The sequence below is a fragment of the Gossypium arboreum genome, chromosome 4 (genome assembly GCF_025698485.1).
Source record: "Gossypium arboreum isolate Shixiya-1 chromosome 4, ASM2569848v2, whole genome shotgun sequence".
Taxonomy (NCBI): Eukaryota; Viridiplantae; Streptophyta; class Magnoliopsida; order Malvales; family Malvaceae; genus Gossypium; species Gossypium arboreum.
The window spans coordinates 14,547,268-14,566,433 of NC_069073.1; the positions used below are offsets into that span (position 1 = coordinate 14,547,268).

Sequence of the window (19,166 nt, forward strand, 5' to 3'; positions counted from 1 at the left end):
ATTCTATGCTTTGTGGTCATTGTTGGATAACATGCAAAAATTTTATGAATTATGTGAAAAATGTGTAAGACTACCGAAGTATCGTCATTAGTATTCCAAGGAGAATGGTAAAGGAGTGCGAACGAGGAAAGTCCCATTGAACTTTAGGAATAGATTAGGATATTTGGGCAACCGAACTCGTTGAGTTGAGTCTGAGTTCGTGAGATGTAACTAGGCATCTGAACTCGTTGAGTTGAGTCTGAGTTCACTTATGGATGCGAACGTCCGAACTCGTTGAGTTGAGTCCAAGTTCGTGAAATGTAACTAGGCATCCGAACTCATTAAGTTGAGTTCGAGTTCACTTATGGATGCGAACGTCCGAACTAGTTGAGTTGAGTCTGAGTTCGTGAAATGTAACTAGGCATCCGAACTCGTTGAGTTGAGTCCGAGTTCACTTATGGATGCGAATGCCCGAGTTCGTTGAGTTGAGTCCGAGTTCGCTTATGGGCGGGTTACATGGTAGCTTGGCTACATATGTGGCACTTATGTGCAGACTTTCCATGTATCTGAGTTATATTCCAATGTGTTCAATGGGTAAAATTCTAGTGAAATGGAAGAATACTCAAGATGCAAGTGACGTATTGGTAAGTGTTGTGGAATGGGCACTTTGGACAGGTGTGTACTTAACCCTCGGGTTGAGACTTGATACGACAACAATAATGTAGTAAGACAATGAATGATGAATAGAAATGTGATATATGTTTTGGTGATATTATGCTAATGTTGGTTGGTATAATTGCTTTGTTAAGTTATTTGTTATTTTCATGTGAACTTACTAAGCATTTATGCTTACTCCTTCCCTTCAATTCCTTGTAGTTTTGACAAGCCAGTTTAGAGATCAGGACAGTCAGAGGCACGCTCACACTATCAACGGACCATCTCGGTATTGTGGCTTGCATATTTTGGGACTATGGCATGTATAGCATTATAATTCTTTTGTGTATATAATCTTATGATATAGATCATGGATGGCATGGAAATGTTTGAGAATGATTAGATGTTGGAGTGGCTAATCGAGATTATAATTGATAACACGTATGCTTTATGTGCTAACTAATCTATGGAAATCCATAAAATGGTGAAATTGGTTATAAAACAGAATCACACAGCAGCAGTGACGTGAGTTTGAAAAATCACTAAAAATAGTAGAGATATAATTAGATGATGAATAAAATATGGAATTGAATATTAATGAATCTATTTTCATGTGGAAGAAACAAAATAGGTAAAAGAGTTGTATTTTATGAAATATTTACGTTTTGGTGAAACAGGGTTAGAGCAATTTCTGAATCCCCTATTCTAAATTTAAAAATTCACCATAAATTTTACAAAAACAATTAGGAGTTGTACCTTAATGTATGAAATACTTATTGAGTCTAGTTTTGTGAGAAACAAACGAATAGTCATTGAGACTCTGGATAGGGATATATCTGATCCATAATACACAGGGGTCAGAGTAGTTGAACCCTGAAACAGGGGAGACTTTAAGTAATAAACTATACTAATTGGCCTAACAAAAAATTCTAGAAAAAATTTATAAGTAGATATATGAGTCTATTTTCAAGGAAAATTTACGGAATTGGATTTCGAGTTCCGTAACTCGAGGTATGGATTTTTTAGCGACTGTGACGCAGTTAGCCAGCTTGTCTGGAAATTCTAAAATAAATTGTTTGAGCTGTTTAATTAATGAATTAAGTTCGTTAACACCTCGTGCTCGACTCCGGTGATGGTCTCGGGTACGGGGGCATTACAGTAGAAGACATTAAGAATGAACCGAAAAGGGTTTTTGTGAGGTGTATTGCTTCCCCTAACTGTCCATAGAGAATTAGGGCTAGCTACAGTCTTGTTGCGAAATACTTGCAAATAAAGACGTTTCAAGATGAGCACCATTGTTCGGTTAGTTTTAAGAACAAAATGGTGACTGCTGCTATGGTTGCCCAACATTTTGAAGCAACTATCAAGGATCATCCTAGGATGAAGCTGAGGGAAATCTAAAGAAGATGTGCTTCTGAGATGCATGTAAATGTGACCATTGACTGTTGTTATAGAGCGAAGAAAATAGTGAATGAGAAAATGGCTGGGAATCATAAGGATGAATTTGGTTTGCTATGGGACTATGCTCATGAGTTAAGGTCAAAGATACCAGGAAGCACTATAAAAATGGTTGTTCAAAGGGTGACAGCAGACTCCCTTCCACATTTTAAGAGGTATTATGTGTGCTTTGATGCACTAAAGAGAGGCTGGAAAGTGGGGTGTAGGCCACTCATTGGATTAGATGGTTGCTTCCTAAAAGGCCCATTTAAGAGTGAATTTCTCACAGCTGTTGGAAGAGACGCAAACAACCAAATGTTCCCTATTGCATGGGCTGTGGTTGAAGTGGAGTGCACTGATTCATGGGGTTGGTTTCTCAGTCTCCTATCAACTGATTTGGGCTTGGAAGATGGGTATGGGTACACAATTTTCAGTGACCAACAAAAGGTTAGTAAATATGCAATTTTAAGCTTGATATTGTTTTTTTTAATCTGTTATTTGTATTTAAATAAAATTTTCTAACAATCTATCTCGTTCATTAATTTGACTTAGGGCCTTGAGATTGCAATTTCTGACATACTACCAAGGGTGGAGTGTAATATCCCGAATTAGAGCCTAATCGGAATAGTGGTTTTGTGACCATAAATTTGAGATAGAAATAATTATTTTATGATTATTTTGAGGTCTATGATATGATTGCATGATTGTGTGAAAATTTCGTGAAGAAATTCTATGCATAAAGTGCTTAATTTGAAGTTAGGGACTAAATTGAATAAGTTGCAAAACTTGCATTCTAGAAGTTTCTAGTATGAAATTGCTTTGAAATATTAATTAGGAGGTCTTAAATAGAAATTTTACCAATTTCAAAGTTTATGGACAAATATTGGACATGAATGGAATTTTTGGAAAGTTTAGTAGTAAGGGCATTTTGGTTATTTAGGGGTAAAATGAATTAAAATACAAAATTAAAAGCCAATTTTGCTTATCTTCTTCACCATGGACGTGTATACCAAGGGAGACTCCATGGCTAGGGTTTCCAAGCTTCCAAGCTCGATTGTAAGTCCGTTCTAGCCTCGTTTTTAATGATTTTTACGTTTTTAGAGTCCCAGTAACTTGATTTAGCTTATGCTAGCAATAATTCAACCTAGGGTTCATATTTGGAAAAATACCCATAGGTGAAATTTGTATATTTTGGTGTTTCATGATAGAATATGAGGTTTTAAATTATGTTAGACAACTTGTGCTACTCGGTTTTAAGTGAAATCGAGCGAAAGGGCTTAATCGGTAAAAATATCTAATAGTCATAAGTACATGTTAGAGTGAGAATTTGATGTTGCCATAGAAGGGAAAAATGATCAGTGTCATAAAACATAAGAAAATAGGATGAAGCGTAATTTCCGAACCCTAGGGCAAAAGTGCAAATATGCAAAGGTTTAGGGGTCAAAATGAAAATTTTTAAAAATATGATTTTTGGACCCGTATGAATAGTGTGACTAATTATTAGGCTACATGTGATATTATAGATGAAGGAAATTGAGATTCGGGCTTAAATCAGAAAAATAAAAGGTTATGGGCTAAAATGGTAAATTGTTGTTTCTGGATCGAGGTAAGTTCGTATGATAATAATAATGCAATGTTATGTTTGAATTATATTTCTTACTATTATTACATATATTTTAAGATTTAATATATTGGAAAAGTTGATGGAATGGTGTTTATGATGTGGAAATATGACATGAAAGAATGTTACATGAAATGCAAGAAAATGGTGATACATGACAAGTGATATATGAAATATGTGATATATGTTATGTAAATTCTTAAAAGCTGATTTGATATTTGAGTTGTGTCTTATTATACTATGAATGGACAATTGGTTCTATGGATAGTGAGATCGACACTTCGAGTAAGTTCGTACATAAATAATCTATCGATTCTTTTTATGTTATTATATTTTGATATCATAAGAAATGTGGCTGCCTATTAAATGGTTATTTGATATAAATTATGAATTTAAATTGATTACGGACAATTTAGTAAAATGTTGAAAAGTGAGGAATTTCCCGATTGAACCTTGAATAAAAACGATCTGAATGATCTATTGTGAGGTCGCATGTGTAGTACTAAGTGCGAAGCTAATATGCGTGCACTGGCTGTGATCACGTGTGTAGTACTAAGTGCAGGCTACTACGTGTATCAGATGGTTAGGTCACGTGTGTAGTACTAAGTGCAGGCTATTACGTGTACCGGATAATTGGTCACGTGTGTAGTACTATGTGCAGGCTACTATGCGTACCAGATAGCTTTGGCTACAAGTGTGAAAATATGTGCAGGCAATTGAGTATCAGTTATTATTCCGAAGAGTTTAACGAGAAAATCGATTAAGTAAAAATACAATTGAAAATGATTTTATGATGAATAAGTGTAGGTATATGTTTATGAAAAATTATGAGCAATGTGCTCGATAATTGGGTGAATTTTGATAAGACAAAATGGATTAAGTGGAATTATGTAAGAATGAATTTTAGTGGTAAAACAGTGTTGGACAGCAGCAGTTGCATGACTTTGAAAATTCACTAAAAATTGTGGAAGTTGAATAAAAATGCAACTGATATATGAAAATAAAGCTTAATGAGTCTATTTTAACATGAAAGAAACAAGGGAAGCAAAAGAATTCTATATTGTGTGATGTTTGAATTCTTGTGAAACAGAGTCTGAATGAATTCGAGATTCCCTGTTCTGAATTTATAAATTCACCATAAATTGTAAAAAAATTATTAAGAGCCATACCTTACATGGATGGATTCCTTATTGAGTCTATTTTTAAGGGAAACAAACTTCATGGTCGTTGGAATTCTGTAGAGGGATAAATTTGGTTCGTAGTGAACAGAGGTCAGAGTAGTCATACTCTGAAACAAGGGAGACTTTAACTAATAAACTGTACTAATTGGCTAAACCAAAAATTCTGTAAATTTTATGGAAGAAATATATATGAATCTAGTTTCAAGGAAAATTAACGAAACTAAATTTGGAGTTTTTTAGCTTCAGATATGAATGATTTAGTAACTGTAACTCGATAACACATCTTAACCTGAATATGTGTAATTGTACAATTATAGTGTTTTATCTTGAAAAGCATGGTAGTAATTGCTTATTATTTTCATATGAACTTACTAAGCGTAAAGCTTACCCATCCTCTCCATTTCTTTAGTATTGGCAGGTCGGCTCGGGGTTGGAGATCGTCGGAGGCAAAATCACACTATCAAACTATCATTTTTGGGAAATTTAATTCAAATATTAGAAATATCAAGTGAATGGCATGTATAGGAAGTTGGTTTGTGATATGTATTTTTATTATGATTTTGACCTTACGTATCAGACTGCATTGAGTTATCGTATATGATCATGAGATGTGGTCCTTATCCATTATGGTTTATAAGTTTAATTAATCGTGCCATGTCCTACGTTTTGATGTGATGATATAGTTAGCTTTGTTTGTTATGCATGTGTTTGAAAAGTTTTGAATTAAATGAAATTTTATGGCCCCGTTTTTGTCTATGTGTATTGTTAAGTCTGGTAATGCCTAGTATTCTGTTCCGGCCTTGGATACGGGTAAGGGGTGTTACATGGAGCATAGGAATTGTGCGAGGCACGTGTTTACAAATTGGTCAGGGAGGAAGTTAGGGAAATCTTATGAGTGTGATTTCTGGCAGATTGCAAAGTGCACGACTGAGAGGGAGTGGGAAGATCTATGTTTAGCACTGGAGAAGAAAGATAAGGATGTTTACAATAATTTGATGAAAAAGTCTCCAAAGACGTGGACTAGGGCATTTTTGGGGACTACTTGTAAATCAGATATAGTTGATAACAATTTGTGTAAAGCATTCAATTCAAGTATTGTCGAATCTAGGTTCAAAAGCATTATCAGAATGCTTGAGGATATTAGGACCAAGATGATGACTAGGATAGTACAAAAAAGGAAGTTATGTAATGGATGGAAGCAAAATTATGGTCCATTGGTGAAAGCTAAGTTTGATGCCAACAAGAAGGACTGTGTAGAGTGGCAACTGATATGGAATGGTGAAAATGGATGTGAGTTGAGGAAAGGAAGTTATCAGTATACAGTGGATCTAAGTCAAAGGATATGTAGTTGTAGAAGTTGGCAAATAAGTGGGATTCCGTGTTCCCATGCATGTGCTGCCATGTATCACCTAGGGCTTCAACCAGATGAATATCTGCATGAATATTATCACATTGATACCTATAAGAAAGCTTACTCTTTTCTGATGTAGCCCATAAATGGGCCACATGATTGGGAAAAAACTGGTATTCAGCCTGTGCTACCTCCTATTGAAAGGAAGATGCCTGGGTGGCCCAAAAAGAATAAGAGGATGGCTAAAGATGAACCCAAAAAATTGAAGCCTGGTCATTTGAGTAGGAAAGGTCTACTCATGACATGTACTCAATGTGGCCAACATGGCCATAACAAGCCGTCTTGCATAAATTCGAAACAGGTACAGTGTTGTTCTTTAGTTATAAATATTGAGTACATTTTTTATTTTAAAATTTTTTTAATTTTGTTTAACCAATGATTATGTTTAATTTTTTGTAGCAAGATGCCCAACCACCTAAACAAAAAGGGAAATCTTCCATTAAAAGGTCAACTACCTTAGATAAATCTAAGGGAAATCTTCCATTTTTTGCAGTACGTTTCTTCCTTTTACTATTGATATGAGTTATTTTATATAATGTTAATATTAATATAAAATGCTCTTGTAGTCTAGTAGAACCACAAGGAGCATGACGACAGCTTCATGCCAATATGGTACTGGACAAACTTCTTCAACACCCAAGTTGCGAAATAACAAGCGAAAGGCTCCTCTCGACCATCTGGGAACACAAGAATCAGTTGCAGGAAATACGAGTAAATCATCGTTGTTTTATTTTGAATGACTTCTGTTGTTTGTCTTGTGATTCACTATAATAACTTGCTTTCGAACTTGTGTTGTATATGTTTTCTATTTAACAGAACCATCTCGTGACAGCTCGTGATCTAAAAAGTACTGTGTAAGGTATTTTGCCTACAACATTTTGGCTTTGGAACAGAAGATGGTAGTTACATTTTGAGCCTACAACATTCTGGTTTTGGAATTTCCCATTGTTGAATGTTATTTTGTTGTATTGAAAACCAATATGTTGGTTTTCATTTTGGTTTATGTATAGCTCATTCACATTTTGGTTTTTGGCTGGTATAGCGTTGATGATGTATAGGGTGAATGTTGTATAGACTAATCATATGCTCACTACAGGAAAATAGGGCTTTAGCGGCATTTGAACAAAAAACGCCGCAAATATTATACATTAGCGGCGTTTGCAATAAAACTCCGCAAAAAACTGAGCAATAGCGGTGTTTTTGGTCCAAACGCCGCTAAAAACTGAACAATAGCGGCGCTTTTGGAAAAACGCCGCTATAGATCGAGGTTTTAGCGGCGCTTTTGGAAAAACGCCGCAAAAAAGTAATTTAGTTTATGGGTTATGGTTTAGTGTTTAGGGCCTAGAGTTTAGGATTTGGGGTTTGGGGTTTGGAATTTAGAGGTAAATATGGTAAACTACTTAACTTGTGTATTTTGGATTTTTTTATAATATAAATCTAAATAAGATAAATATAAATTATTATTTTAAAAAATATATATATCAAAATGGGTTAAATCCCAAAAGTATACATGAACAATGGTTTAGTGTGCAATAGGTTAAATCCTAAAAGCATAAATTATGAACACAATTATTGATATAACATCATTTTATATTTATATATTGCATACATAAATATTTATATTTATTCAATATAAAAATATATTGATGTATTTATTTTTAAAATGTGTATGATTAAATCAAAATTAAAGTTTCAATTATACATTTAAACCGCAATTAGAATTTCACATCTACAATTACACATTAAATCGAAATTCATATATAATTTGATATGTATCCCTATCAAAATTTAGGTGTATACATATAATTAAATATCTAATTATGGTTTAAGAGTTGGGGTTAAGGGTTTATGGTTTATGTTTTATGGTTTAGAGTTCAGGGGATAGGGGTTATGATATAATGTTTATTATTTTGGGGTTTAGAATTTATGATTCAAGATTTAAGGTTTAATGTCCATGGTTTAAGGGTTTAGGGTTTATGATATAATGTTTATTGTTTTTGGTTTAGAGTTTATGGTTTAGAGTTTGTGGTTTTTTGTTTTCTGATTAGGATCGTAGTACTGTTCATGGTTTTAGGGGTTAGGCTATTAAGGTTTAAGAGTTAGGATTTTGATAAGATAACAAAAATCAAATTATTTTTGGGTTTAGGTAAGTAATAAGATTCTTTTTTAATTACTTTTATCCCTTGTAATATATATATTTAGGGTTTAGGATATAGGTTTATAGTTTGGGGTTTAGGTTTAGGGTTTATTGTTGGAAAATTGAAGCAACATTTGGATTTTATTGAGAAAAATTTTAAAAGTAAAAATATAGAAAAACACATGTCAAAAATGGAAAAATAAAATACTATTAATTAAAATAATTTTAAAGTTATTTTTGGGTATATGACTAATTTTTAAATTTATATATTAATTAATTTCTTATATAATTATAAAATGATAATATTTGTTTTAATATATTAAAATTATCAATATAGTTTAAATTATTTAAGAGATAATGATAATGTTTATATATATTAAAACAAAATAATAGATTTTTAGCAGAGCAAAACGGCACCATTTTGTATAAAGGGAAATGACTTTTTGCGGCATTTTTAAAAAAAACCCCACAAAAGATAAGCAATAGCGGCGTTTTTTATAAAAACACTGCAAAAAATCTTACACAAAACGGCGCCGTTTTATTACCCAAAATGCCTTAAAACTTTTTCCCTAAATCGGTTCCCCCTTCCCCTCGAAATCCCAAAATCTCTTTTTTTTTCCCTCCTTTCTTTTTCCCAAAATCGGTTCCCTCCCCCCTCCCCAAAGAAATCCCAAAATTTCACCTGAAATTAGTAGAAGCAATGATCAAAGAAGCAATGGAGTTTATGTAACCTTCTCTACTTCACTTATCGAATAGAAAAAGAAAAAACCCTAGCGGCTACACTCTTCCCTCACTTTCTAAACTTGAATCCATTAATCATTTAAATCAATGGCTAAAGAAGTAGCAGTAGCATCGACGCCGCCTCAATCATCTGCGCCACCATTGGGATCTACCGTTATACCATCACAAAAAGAAAGTAAGATTTTTTTCTTTTGGATTCTTTTTTTCCTGTTTCTCTTTCTCTCCTAATTGAAGAATATTTTGATATCCTTTCTCAAAGGTGCATTCGGTAGCCTGGAATTGCACCGACACCAAGCTTGCTTCCAGTTCCGTCGATCAAACCGCTCGAGTTTGGCATTTGAGCCTCACGGTCATGTAAGCTGTCACCCCTCTTTTTTTAATTTTCTTCGTTTTTCATTGTTTCTTTCTCTTTTGGGTATTTTGAATGTTGCTTTTTTATTACAGCACTAATAATGAATTGGGATTTGATTCGAGATGCGTCTTCGTGCACTCGTTCTCATGGGCATCCTTTTGCTTAGGCTTTTAGGATACTCAAAATAAATCTTCTTATTTTTGGATATAAAAAATCTTGTTTCTGAGGTTGCTATGATTGCATTAGTATATTGATGAGAAATTTTGATGGAAAATACTAAAGATATCAACGATTGGAATATGATTTTTTAATGGAAAAAGTAAGAAGATAAAATCTCAAAATTCATTCAAGTAAAGTAACTGCTTTTAGGATACACATACAGTAATACAAGCAGTTTTTAGATACCTTGATAGCTGGCGTCTAAGTCTTTTACATCCGTTTTTATTGTATCTTCTCCAAAAGCATGTTTCCTGTTGCACAATTTATCTGAAATTGATTTGGTTTGTGTCTTGAATGTTGGAAATTTAATAAATTCCCTGTTGTTAATAGTGATTTTCTCTAATGTCTGGTGTAGGAAAAGGCTAAAGATATCGAATTGAAAGGACACACTGATAGTGTGGATCAACTATGTTGGGACCCTAAACATGCTGATCTCATAGCAACTACATCTGGTGATAAGATTGTTCGTCTATGGGATGCTCGAAGTAAGTAAATACTGTTTTATGTTATTGTTAGAAGATCGAAGAGGAACTACTATAGCTTGTACAACCATGATTATTATGTTGAATACCATGATCGGGTAAGGTATTCAATTTTACAGGTTTTGTTATGTTAGAGCCTCCTAGTACTAGTTTTACCAATTTAAATTGCGATTGTTGCATTGCATCTTGGTGAGTCCCGTATATTTAAATTTGTTTATGATTGGTGGCTGTGATATATGTACCGCATGTTGGGTTTTTAATTTCTTATGTGATTCTCCACTATGTTTACTTAGTTGTTACATTCTTTGTTCAAGTCCTTTCAATAGTTCAATCTATGGTATGCATCAATTTGTGAACTGTATTTGTTTCATTAGTTCAGTATTGGAATTTGAGCATTACTTCTTTGCATTTTTTAAAGTTGATAAAGTCTTGAAAATGACTCAGACTAAATCCTTCTTTTATTTGTTTATAACTACTGATCATCTTGAGGTTAGCTTCAATCAAATCTGAGGTGTTCTCTTTACTGCACCAAGAAGAAACATAAGTTATTTTCCTTAGTTTGCAATGAAACATCCCCATAGCATGTTGCCTTTATTCCCACCACCTGCTGCTAATCATACACTTTATCATGTTGCATGATCAAACTTTGAGACCGTGCCATTATTTCCTTTTGCCATATAATTTTAAATTACATTTCTGCGTGCTTGGACTCTTGAGGATGGAATTATTGCTTTCATTTTGTACCCACCTCAGCTCCAAGCCTAGCCCCAGACCTTATGTGTGCCTTTTACCAATATCCTAGTTTCTAATGTACTTTATTGCAATATTGCAGTGGATAGAAGGGAATAAGTCATAAACTATTGGATTATTCCAGTGAAATAAAACAAAAATAAAAATGCGATGCATAGGCTACTGCATCTGCCTACTAGCACTAACTTTTACAAATCTTGGCCAGAAAAAAAATTTCCAGTTTCTAAATTGTTTTGTGAAAATGAAAAAATTGCTTCATATTAAATAGTTTTAAATATTTATTATGTAAAATAAATAACAAAAATATTACAGTAAGATAGTATCTTGTTCAATTATTACATCTATTGTATTATCATCTTTAAATGTATACATTGAGTCAGCTTTAAATATATAAATTCTTGGGAAATTTTACACAAGTAATATATGCAAGTTTTTTTTTATCTTTGTCTGTTTCTGCTAAGTTGTATGGTATAATTCGTGTCGTGAACTTTGCAGGACAATCCAATAACTGGACCATGGATAGCTCAGGGAGTGCTGTTGGTAGGAAAGAAAGTGGAACAGTTCCACCATTAGATAAAACAGGAGGTGATGAAAGTTGTATCATTGTGAATGAAGCTGAACTTCATTGTCATCCTCATAGGCAAGGCAAACAAAAATTGAAAACTACAGTCTTTTAAAAAAATTGTCAATTTTGTTATGATCAGGATCAACAAAGCAGAGAGCTGTCTCAAGATCACATATCTAAGCGATCCAAGAAACTAAGAATGAAGGTATGGCTGGGGTGAAATGTTGGTACTTTTACTGCTATGTCGCATGTATTAGTCGGTTGTTGTAATTTTTCAGTTAATTTTTGCGTTCAACTTAGTAAGAGAAACATAGGAAGAGGCAATAAGGAAACATAGGAAGAGGCGGTGTTGAAGTGGAAGTCATTTCCCTTTGTACAATTGGATATTCCCTTATTAGACAAGTTAGAATAAGCATCCTTAATTTATACGTATCTCATGTACATTTATGTAAGATGTTTATGTATCTAACATCGCTCTGTCTTTTTGGAGCAGACATATGTAATCTTCTTGGCAAAGTGAAGAAGCCCCAATTTTCACCAGACTGGACATATGTAATCTTGATCTTTGTCTCTTTGAATTGGACGACATTCCTTTGATTCTTTGGCATTTTCTTCCATTTTGTTACTTTGAATTTGGTATGAGCTTTTTGTTTTCTTTCTTTCCATAAATGTAAATGTGCTTAAAATTTATCTAAAAATTCTCATCGACATAAATTTTCATAAATTGTATTATCTTTTCATTCTTTGGTAGATTGCCCATTTATTTAAACATAATATTTAAATTCTAAATTTAAATTCATCAATTTTATATTTAGTTTTAAAGTTAAAATTTTAATAGAAAATTTAATTTAATTAATATTTTTATTTATCCTTAAAAGTATATAGTTTAAAGTTTCAAAAATAAAATATAATATAGAAAATAAATATTATTTAATAAAAATATATATTTTTAAAGGTTACATTCTTTAGCGGCATTTGTGAGAAAAGCGCCATTAAAGGTTTGTTCTGTAGCGGCGTTTGTAAAAAAAAGTGTCGCTAAAGGTCATGGTGTTTAGTGGCATTTGTGAAAAAAGCGCAGCTAAAGGTCATGGTCTTTAGCGGCGTTTTCGGGAGAAGCGCCGCTAAAGGTCATGGTCTTTAGCGGCGTTTGTGAAAAAAGCGCCGCAAAATTTTGCGACGTCGTCTATAGCGGCGTTTTTGCAGCGCTTGTGAAAACACCGCTAATAGTTTTAGTAGCGCTTTTAAACGCCGCTAATAGTTTTAGCGGCGCTTAAAGGCCAAAAAAAACGCCGCTAAAAGTCTGTTCTCCTGTAGTGGCTTTTGTAAAGTACATTTATCCAAATCATATGCTTAAATGATCAAATTTATCCTTTTAGTCTTATGTTTATTTTCACTGCATTATTTATTAAGCTAAATTAAATTAGGCATAAACAACAAATATTGGTCATTACTTCCAAGCATAATGTTAAATTACATAAAAAACAACCAATATTTTTCAATCAACATTTGCAACTGCTAGTTGCATATGCCTCTTACCAGTACTGCCAAAAAAGAAACCTATGGTGATGCATACAATACATAACATAGAGAAAGAAAATAACATCTTATACATTGACTTCTCTTTCTTGATAACTTTAATTTTTTTGCTTCATGGTCAACATTTTCTTCCTTAATGCTACTTCTCCTTCAACACCACAAATTGATCTACCTCCTTCAACCTCAATGTCAACAGCACTACTGCCACCATTATGGTTACCATCAAATGCAACCAAATCCATAGCATTCTTTCTAAGTGCTAAATTATCCTTCAAAAGATTTCGTTCACTATCAGGCATTTGACGCAGTAACTCAGTCGCACGGTCACACATTTTCCCATCGTATTACTTGAAGAAATCACAACCACCATCCTACAAACAAATCCCAATTCAGCCAAATTGAAATAATCCAAAATGAAAACAAAACAAATACTGAGATTTATAAAATCATCAAAATTGAGCTCAAGCTCAATTTGCAAATAAAAATTCTTTACTTACCCGAAAATCTGAACAACCATAAAACCTCCTCCCCGAATTTAAATCGCTCCATGAAGTGTCTCTTGGAGCTAACTTATTGCAGTGACATTTTACTGCTGGTCCATCGTATGCATACTCCTTCCACGATGAAGTAACAACATTTGCATATGACGATTTTTTCTTCGAACCATGCGTTACCCAACCTTTAGGCTGACTATTCGAACTATGTGAATCCATGATTTTAGACGGCAATGAAGAAAAATAAAAATTTCTGGAAAGATTAAGGATATCACAATTTGGTTCTAAGGGATTTCACGATTTCGTTCCTAATAGTTTTAGGGATTCAACGATTTGATTCGTAAAAATTTTAGGGATTTCAAAAAGATTTCGGAATGCTATTGATTTAGGTATTTGAAGATTTAGGGACTTGAAGATTGTTAGGGATTCAATGAAAGATTTCAGAGGTTAAGGATTTAAGGAATTTCACGATTTGGGGATTTTAGAATTTGGGAAAATGATTTTGGGGGTTTGGGGATTTAGGGTTTTTTTTGGTTTTATGATTATTAAATTTGTTTAATTTTTTGCCACGTCAGCTTATTTATTTTAATGTGAACCACATCATAGGTCAACAGCAACGCCACGTAGACCAAATTTTTTGACCGACTGTTGACTAACGGTCAACTGACGTTTACCGTTTCAACTGGGTTGATGTCTGAAAAATCTGTTACGTTAAGGGCTGATTTCAAAAAAAAAGAAGGTTAGGGGCATATATCCAAAAGCCTCCAAAGGTTGAGGGCTTGTTTTACAATTATGCCAAATTTAAAGAATAAACTGTACTTATTGGTTAAACCAAAATTTCTTAAAATTTTATGGTAAGAAGATATGTGAGTCTTGTTTCAGGGAAAATTAGTAGATCTTAATTTGGAGTTCTGTATCTTAAGATAAAAATAATTTAGTGACTATGACATGGATGGATAGCTTTGAATATACATATAAGTTAATAGTGAAATTATTAATGTTACTCATAAGCATGATATATACATCAAGGATGTGGAATGGAAAGGAGGAGGAGGAGGAAACATAGATGAATATTTAGCTAGCATGGCTAATTTGCATATTTTAGGCTCAGGGACTAAATTGAATAAAAGTAAAACTTTATGGGCAATTTTGTAAAAATTTCAGAAGTGACCAAAATTGTATCAAATGGATTATCTTATTATTTAAATTACAAAATTGAATGAAATTATTAATTTAAATCAAGATCGGGTGATAACATGTTTTAGGGATTAAATTAAAAAGTGTTGAAATTATTGAAAATTTTGTTATTTTATAGAATTCATGGGCTGTTATCAATATATATAAGAATAATTAGGCTCGAAACAAGGATTAAATTACAAGAACTTTATTTTTTTTGAGCCTAAGGATGAAATTGTCATTAATCGAAAGTTTAGGGGTAAAATGGTAATTTTTCCTAGAGCATTAATTGAATGTATCAAAATATGAAATAAATAAAAATGATGATCAAATTTATTTATAAATATCCGGACGGCTCAAATATGAGACTTGAACATGGAAAAGAAAAATTTTTGGATTAGTGAAATTATAAACATGAACAAGCAATGAAGTAAGTTTGTGCAGCTTGAATTGAATTATTGAATGTTTGAATTGTATATTTATGTGACATGAATGTGAATTGAATGTTTAATGTATGTTTTGGGCTTCGAGGGCCCAATTGAAGGACGTTATGATTATTTTCAAATATATGAATAATAAATGATTTGGAATTATCTGAAAATGTTCAGTAAATTCCGGTAATGCCTCGTACCCTATTCTGGCAACAGATACGGGTAAGAGGTGTTACAATGTGTGTCTTTGATCTCCATCTTTCCACCAAAGTACTGATAAGTAGGGAATCCATTTTAGTCCCCTCAAGCATGTGAGCCACGTATAAGAATCCTATATTTCACAAGTGTCCATAAATGACAACTGATGCACTCTTGCTTAAATTACGTATGTACATCTCCAAAATTCGGTTTTCAGCCTAAGTATATAAACATAAAAAATTAATAATGTTAACATCATTATAATTAACTAATTAAAATTAAATAATTTAATAATATTTTCTTACCATTTGTAATTGAATATCGGAGATGTGCTTGTCATTCAAACACATAAGGTGATTGGTCATTTTACAAGTTATAAGGAATAAAATAAAATCAAAAGAATAGGATTCAAAGAAAGATCTAAAATAAAATTATCGAGAGAATTGAGAATTGAGAATTGAGTTTGAATTGAAAAGAATGAAGTTTGGAGGGATTTATATAGGAAAAAATATGGCTATTGGGGCATTGTAGCCATTGGAATTGTGACCGTTAGGGGAAAGTTACCGTTAGCCTAAAAACATCTTTTCATTTCTATCTCCAAAATCAACATATATCGGTAAATTTAAAAAAAAAACAGCCTAGATCCTTAACTATTTTATAAAAACAACATATTTATTTAAATCGGGGAATAGTGACTCTCCTATCCACCCATCATCATTGAAAAAATAAAATAAAATCATAACAATTAGGGATATGCATTCGATCAAATCGAATCGAATGAAAAAAAATTTCGAGTTAATCAAGTTAACGAATCTTATTTCATCATCCTAACTTGATTTGAAATTTTTTCGAATCGAGTCGAGTGAGATGAAATTCAAATCAAATCGGATATATTTATTCGAGTTAAAATAAAAAAATGATTTTGGGTCCTTGTAATCACTGTCACCTACCATAATCAAATTTGCCCTTTGTAATTAAATTTGTTATTAACTTTCATCCCTCATAATTTATTTATTAATCTTTTATAGGGTTAGCTTTACTTGCTTAGTTGCTTTAATTATCTTTTGTTTCTTGTCACTATGTATTTTGAAATTAAAAAATATATTAAATGTAAAAATGTGATTTTTTAAGAAAAATTATCTTAAAGTTAAAATGTGAAATTGATACCAACATAAAATCTTAGCACGAATATTTTATGACATCAACTTAAAACTTTAACATGAATACTTTATGACATCATCAATAATTCAGTTTTAACAAAAACTTATAAAGATTCAATATGATTAAACAATTCAATAATATAAATAGTACAAAATATAAAATTTAATTTAATGATATAAATAGTAGATATAAATAAAATTATTACTATTTAGATTCGAGATTTTTTGAATGATTTTAATTTATGATTTGGGAATAAAGGGTGAGAAGTAAAAGTTTAGAAGTAACATAAAAAGTTTTGGAGGCTGAGGGAGTAAAATTTTAAGGGGAATATTCAAAAAGGGGAGGGGAATGAGTTTGGGGTAGAACGGGGATGGGAGGGGAATAAAAGTTTTGGGGGGAAGTGGGAGGAAGTAAAAGTTTTGGGGAAAAATAAAGAAGTTTAAGAGTTTGGGGTAAAAATGTAAAATATTATAGTTTATTTTTTGGTTTATTCGAATTATTTGAGTTATTCGAATTCGAAAATCAAACTTAATTCAAACTCGAAATTTGAAAAAAAAATTGAGTTAACTTGAATAACTCGATTAATTTGAATAACTCGATTCGTTTAACTCAAAATTCAATTTTTATTTTATTTTTTAGAGTCGAATCGAATTTTACTCACCCATAATAGTAATGACCTTCTTATGCGTGAAATGTTATAGCTTTGTTGTAAGCTATAAAAAATTTTAGTGAAATGTTTTGTCAAATCAATCAATTATAAGTTATTTTATGTGTGAGGATTAATAGAGATTTTGTTATATAAATATATTTATATGTTATAGATTTTATTATCTATATAAAATGTTGTTATATAAATATATATGTTAAAAATCATAAATAATTATTTAAAAATTTAAAAATTATTTTTTGGCGTTATAAATTTTGCAATTTTATAAGAATTTTTACAAAGTTGGGTTTCTAATAAGATTTTGAGTATTTGGTTAGAAAATTATGTTTTCATTAAGAATTTGAGTAAATAGTTGATGGTTTGAGTAGATGTTATAGAATATTGTTATTTAAAGAGATATATTGTTTTTTAGGATATATTTGGTTATGTATTACAATAAACTGCACTTTCCATTAACATGTCATAGTCCTTGGCTTGGTGCTTAGATGTTAGTATTCTCATCCTTGTGACCTTGGTTTGATTCCCTTTCTAACCATGTTTTGTTTTTTATTTTTTTCATGCTCTCAACATCAGTTAACGTTCGGGTCCAACATGCCGCATTGCCAATTCAAAATCTCTTTATATAATACATAACAAAACATCTCTCTCGATAACAATATCTCTCTCTAAATAACAATATTCTATAAGAACTACCAAAACCATCAACTATTTACTCAAATTCCTAATGAAAATACAATTTTCTAAGCAAATACTCAAAATCCTATTGGAAACTCAAGTTTGTAAAAAATCTTAAAATATTACAAAAAATTGATAACTAAAATGGTAAAATTTATAATGCCAAAAAATTATAAATTTTATGATTTTTACAATTTTAATTAATATATATATTTTACAATTTTTCACAAATTTTAAGAATTTTTACAAAGTTAGGTTTTCAATAGGACTTTGAGTATTTGGTTAGAGAATTGTGCTTTTCATTAGGAATTTGAGTAAATAGTTGATGATTTGGTAGTTGTTATAAGTTTATTGGAATAACTGGTTAAAAGTTTTTTTTTATTTTTTTTATGAAAGCTCATGGGAAGCTCATATTAAGAAGCCCACTCAAGAATTTCCGCACTATCATCATCCCGTACAAAAAGATCTTTTTGCTTTTACAATTTTATCGCAACCTTTTTTTAAATAAAAACACAATTCTTTATTTAGATATTTTATTATTCTTTAGAGTTAAAACAAAGTTCCCATTCTTTAAAAAGATATAAACTTGATGGAAAAATTCTTTTAAATCAAGCTAATGATCCCACATGTAAAATCTATTAAATCTAAATACGATGCAAATCAAATCTCTAAAATTACATATACAATTATTTTAGGATGCTTAGAATAATATGATTTTCATAAGTTTAAGAAATACCTAATGCAGAGTTGGGAGTTCGTCATTAACCTTGACAAAGAAGAACATGAAGAAGAACACTCGATAAATTAATTTCTCTCTCTTGACCTCTTCCTTTAATTACACAAATCCTAAGTGATGACGATTACAATTTTCATGTGTATTTGCTTGTGTAATCCTAATAGGTAGAATGATCAACTTTTAATTTGGTACGTCTATCAAATAACCAAATTAATAAATAGTTTAACTTATAGTCAAAGTGATTCAATACTTAATTGGGTCCACATAATTTTTAGGTTTTTAGGGCATTTTAAGACCTATAAATACCAAATATAAAAAGAGGAAAGAGAGCCGTCAGAGATTATTGAAGAAAACAACTCAGAAAATACCATTGAAGTTGACTCGGAAGCATATTTCCATCAAGATTGAAGATCTTCTTTTGATTTCTTTGAAGTTTATTATAAGTTTTTTTATTTCTTGTGGTTATACTATCTTATAAGTTTATTATAAGAGTAGATCTAGCATAATTGAATGGAGTTGCATGCAATCCTAGAAATAGGACGACATAAATCTACTGGATTAAA

At 31.7% G+C, this 19,166-nt stretch overlaps 1 protein-coding gene across 1 annotated transcript; it reads left to right on the forward strand.

Annotated features, from left to right (window-relative positions):
* The first annotated feature begins 2,112 nt into the window (after window positions 1-2,112).
* On the forward strand, window positions 2,113-7,122 carry LOC108458569 (uncharacterized). The gene is made up of 6 exons (XM_017757984.1): window positions 2,113-2,517; window positions 5,784-6,260; window positions 6,363-6,584; window positions 6,683-6,775; window positions 6,850-6,994; window positions 7,100-7,122. Exons 1-6 carry the CDS (start codon window positions 2,113-2,115, stop codon window positions 7,120-7,122), a joined length of 1,365 nt encoding a protein of 454 aa, XP_017613473.1.
* Window positions 7,123-19,166: the final 12,044 nt, after the last annotated feature.

Excerpts from the sequence above, each read along its gene's own strand:
- LOC108458569 (XM_017757984.1), top strand. The coding sequence starts at position 2,113 with ATGGCTGGGAATCATAAGGATGAATTTGGTTTGCTATGGGACTATGCT. Across the intron at positions 2,518-5,783 it reads TTTTCAGTGACCAACAAAAG|ATTGCAAAGTGCACGACTGA; the intron begins GTTAGTAAATAT and ends GATTTCTGGCAG. Across the intron at positions 6,995-7,099 it reads ATCAGTTGCAGGAAATACGA|AACCATCTCGTGACAGCTCG; the intron begins GTAAATCATCGT and ends TCTATTTAACAG.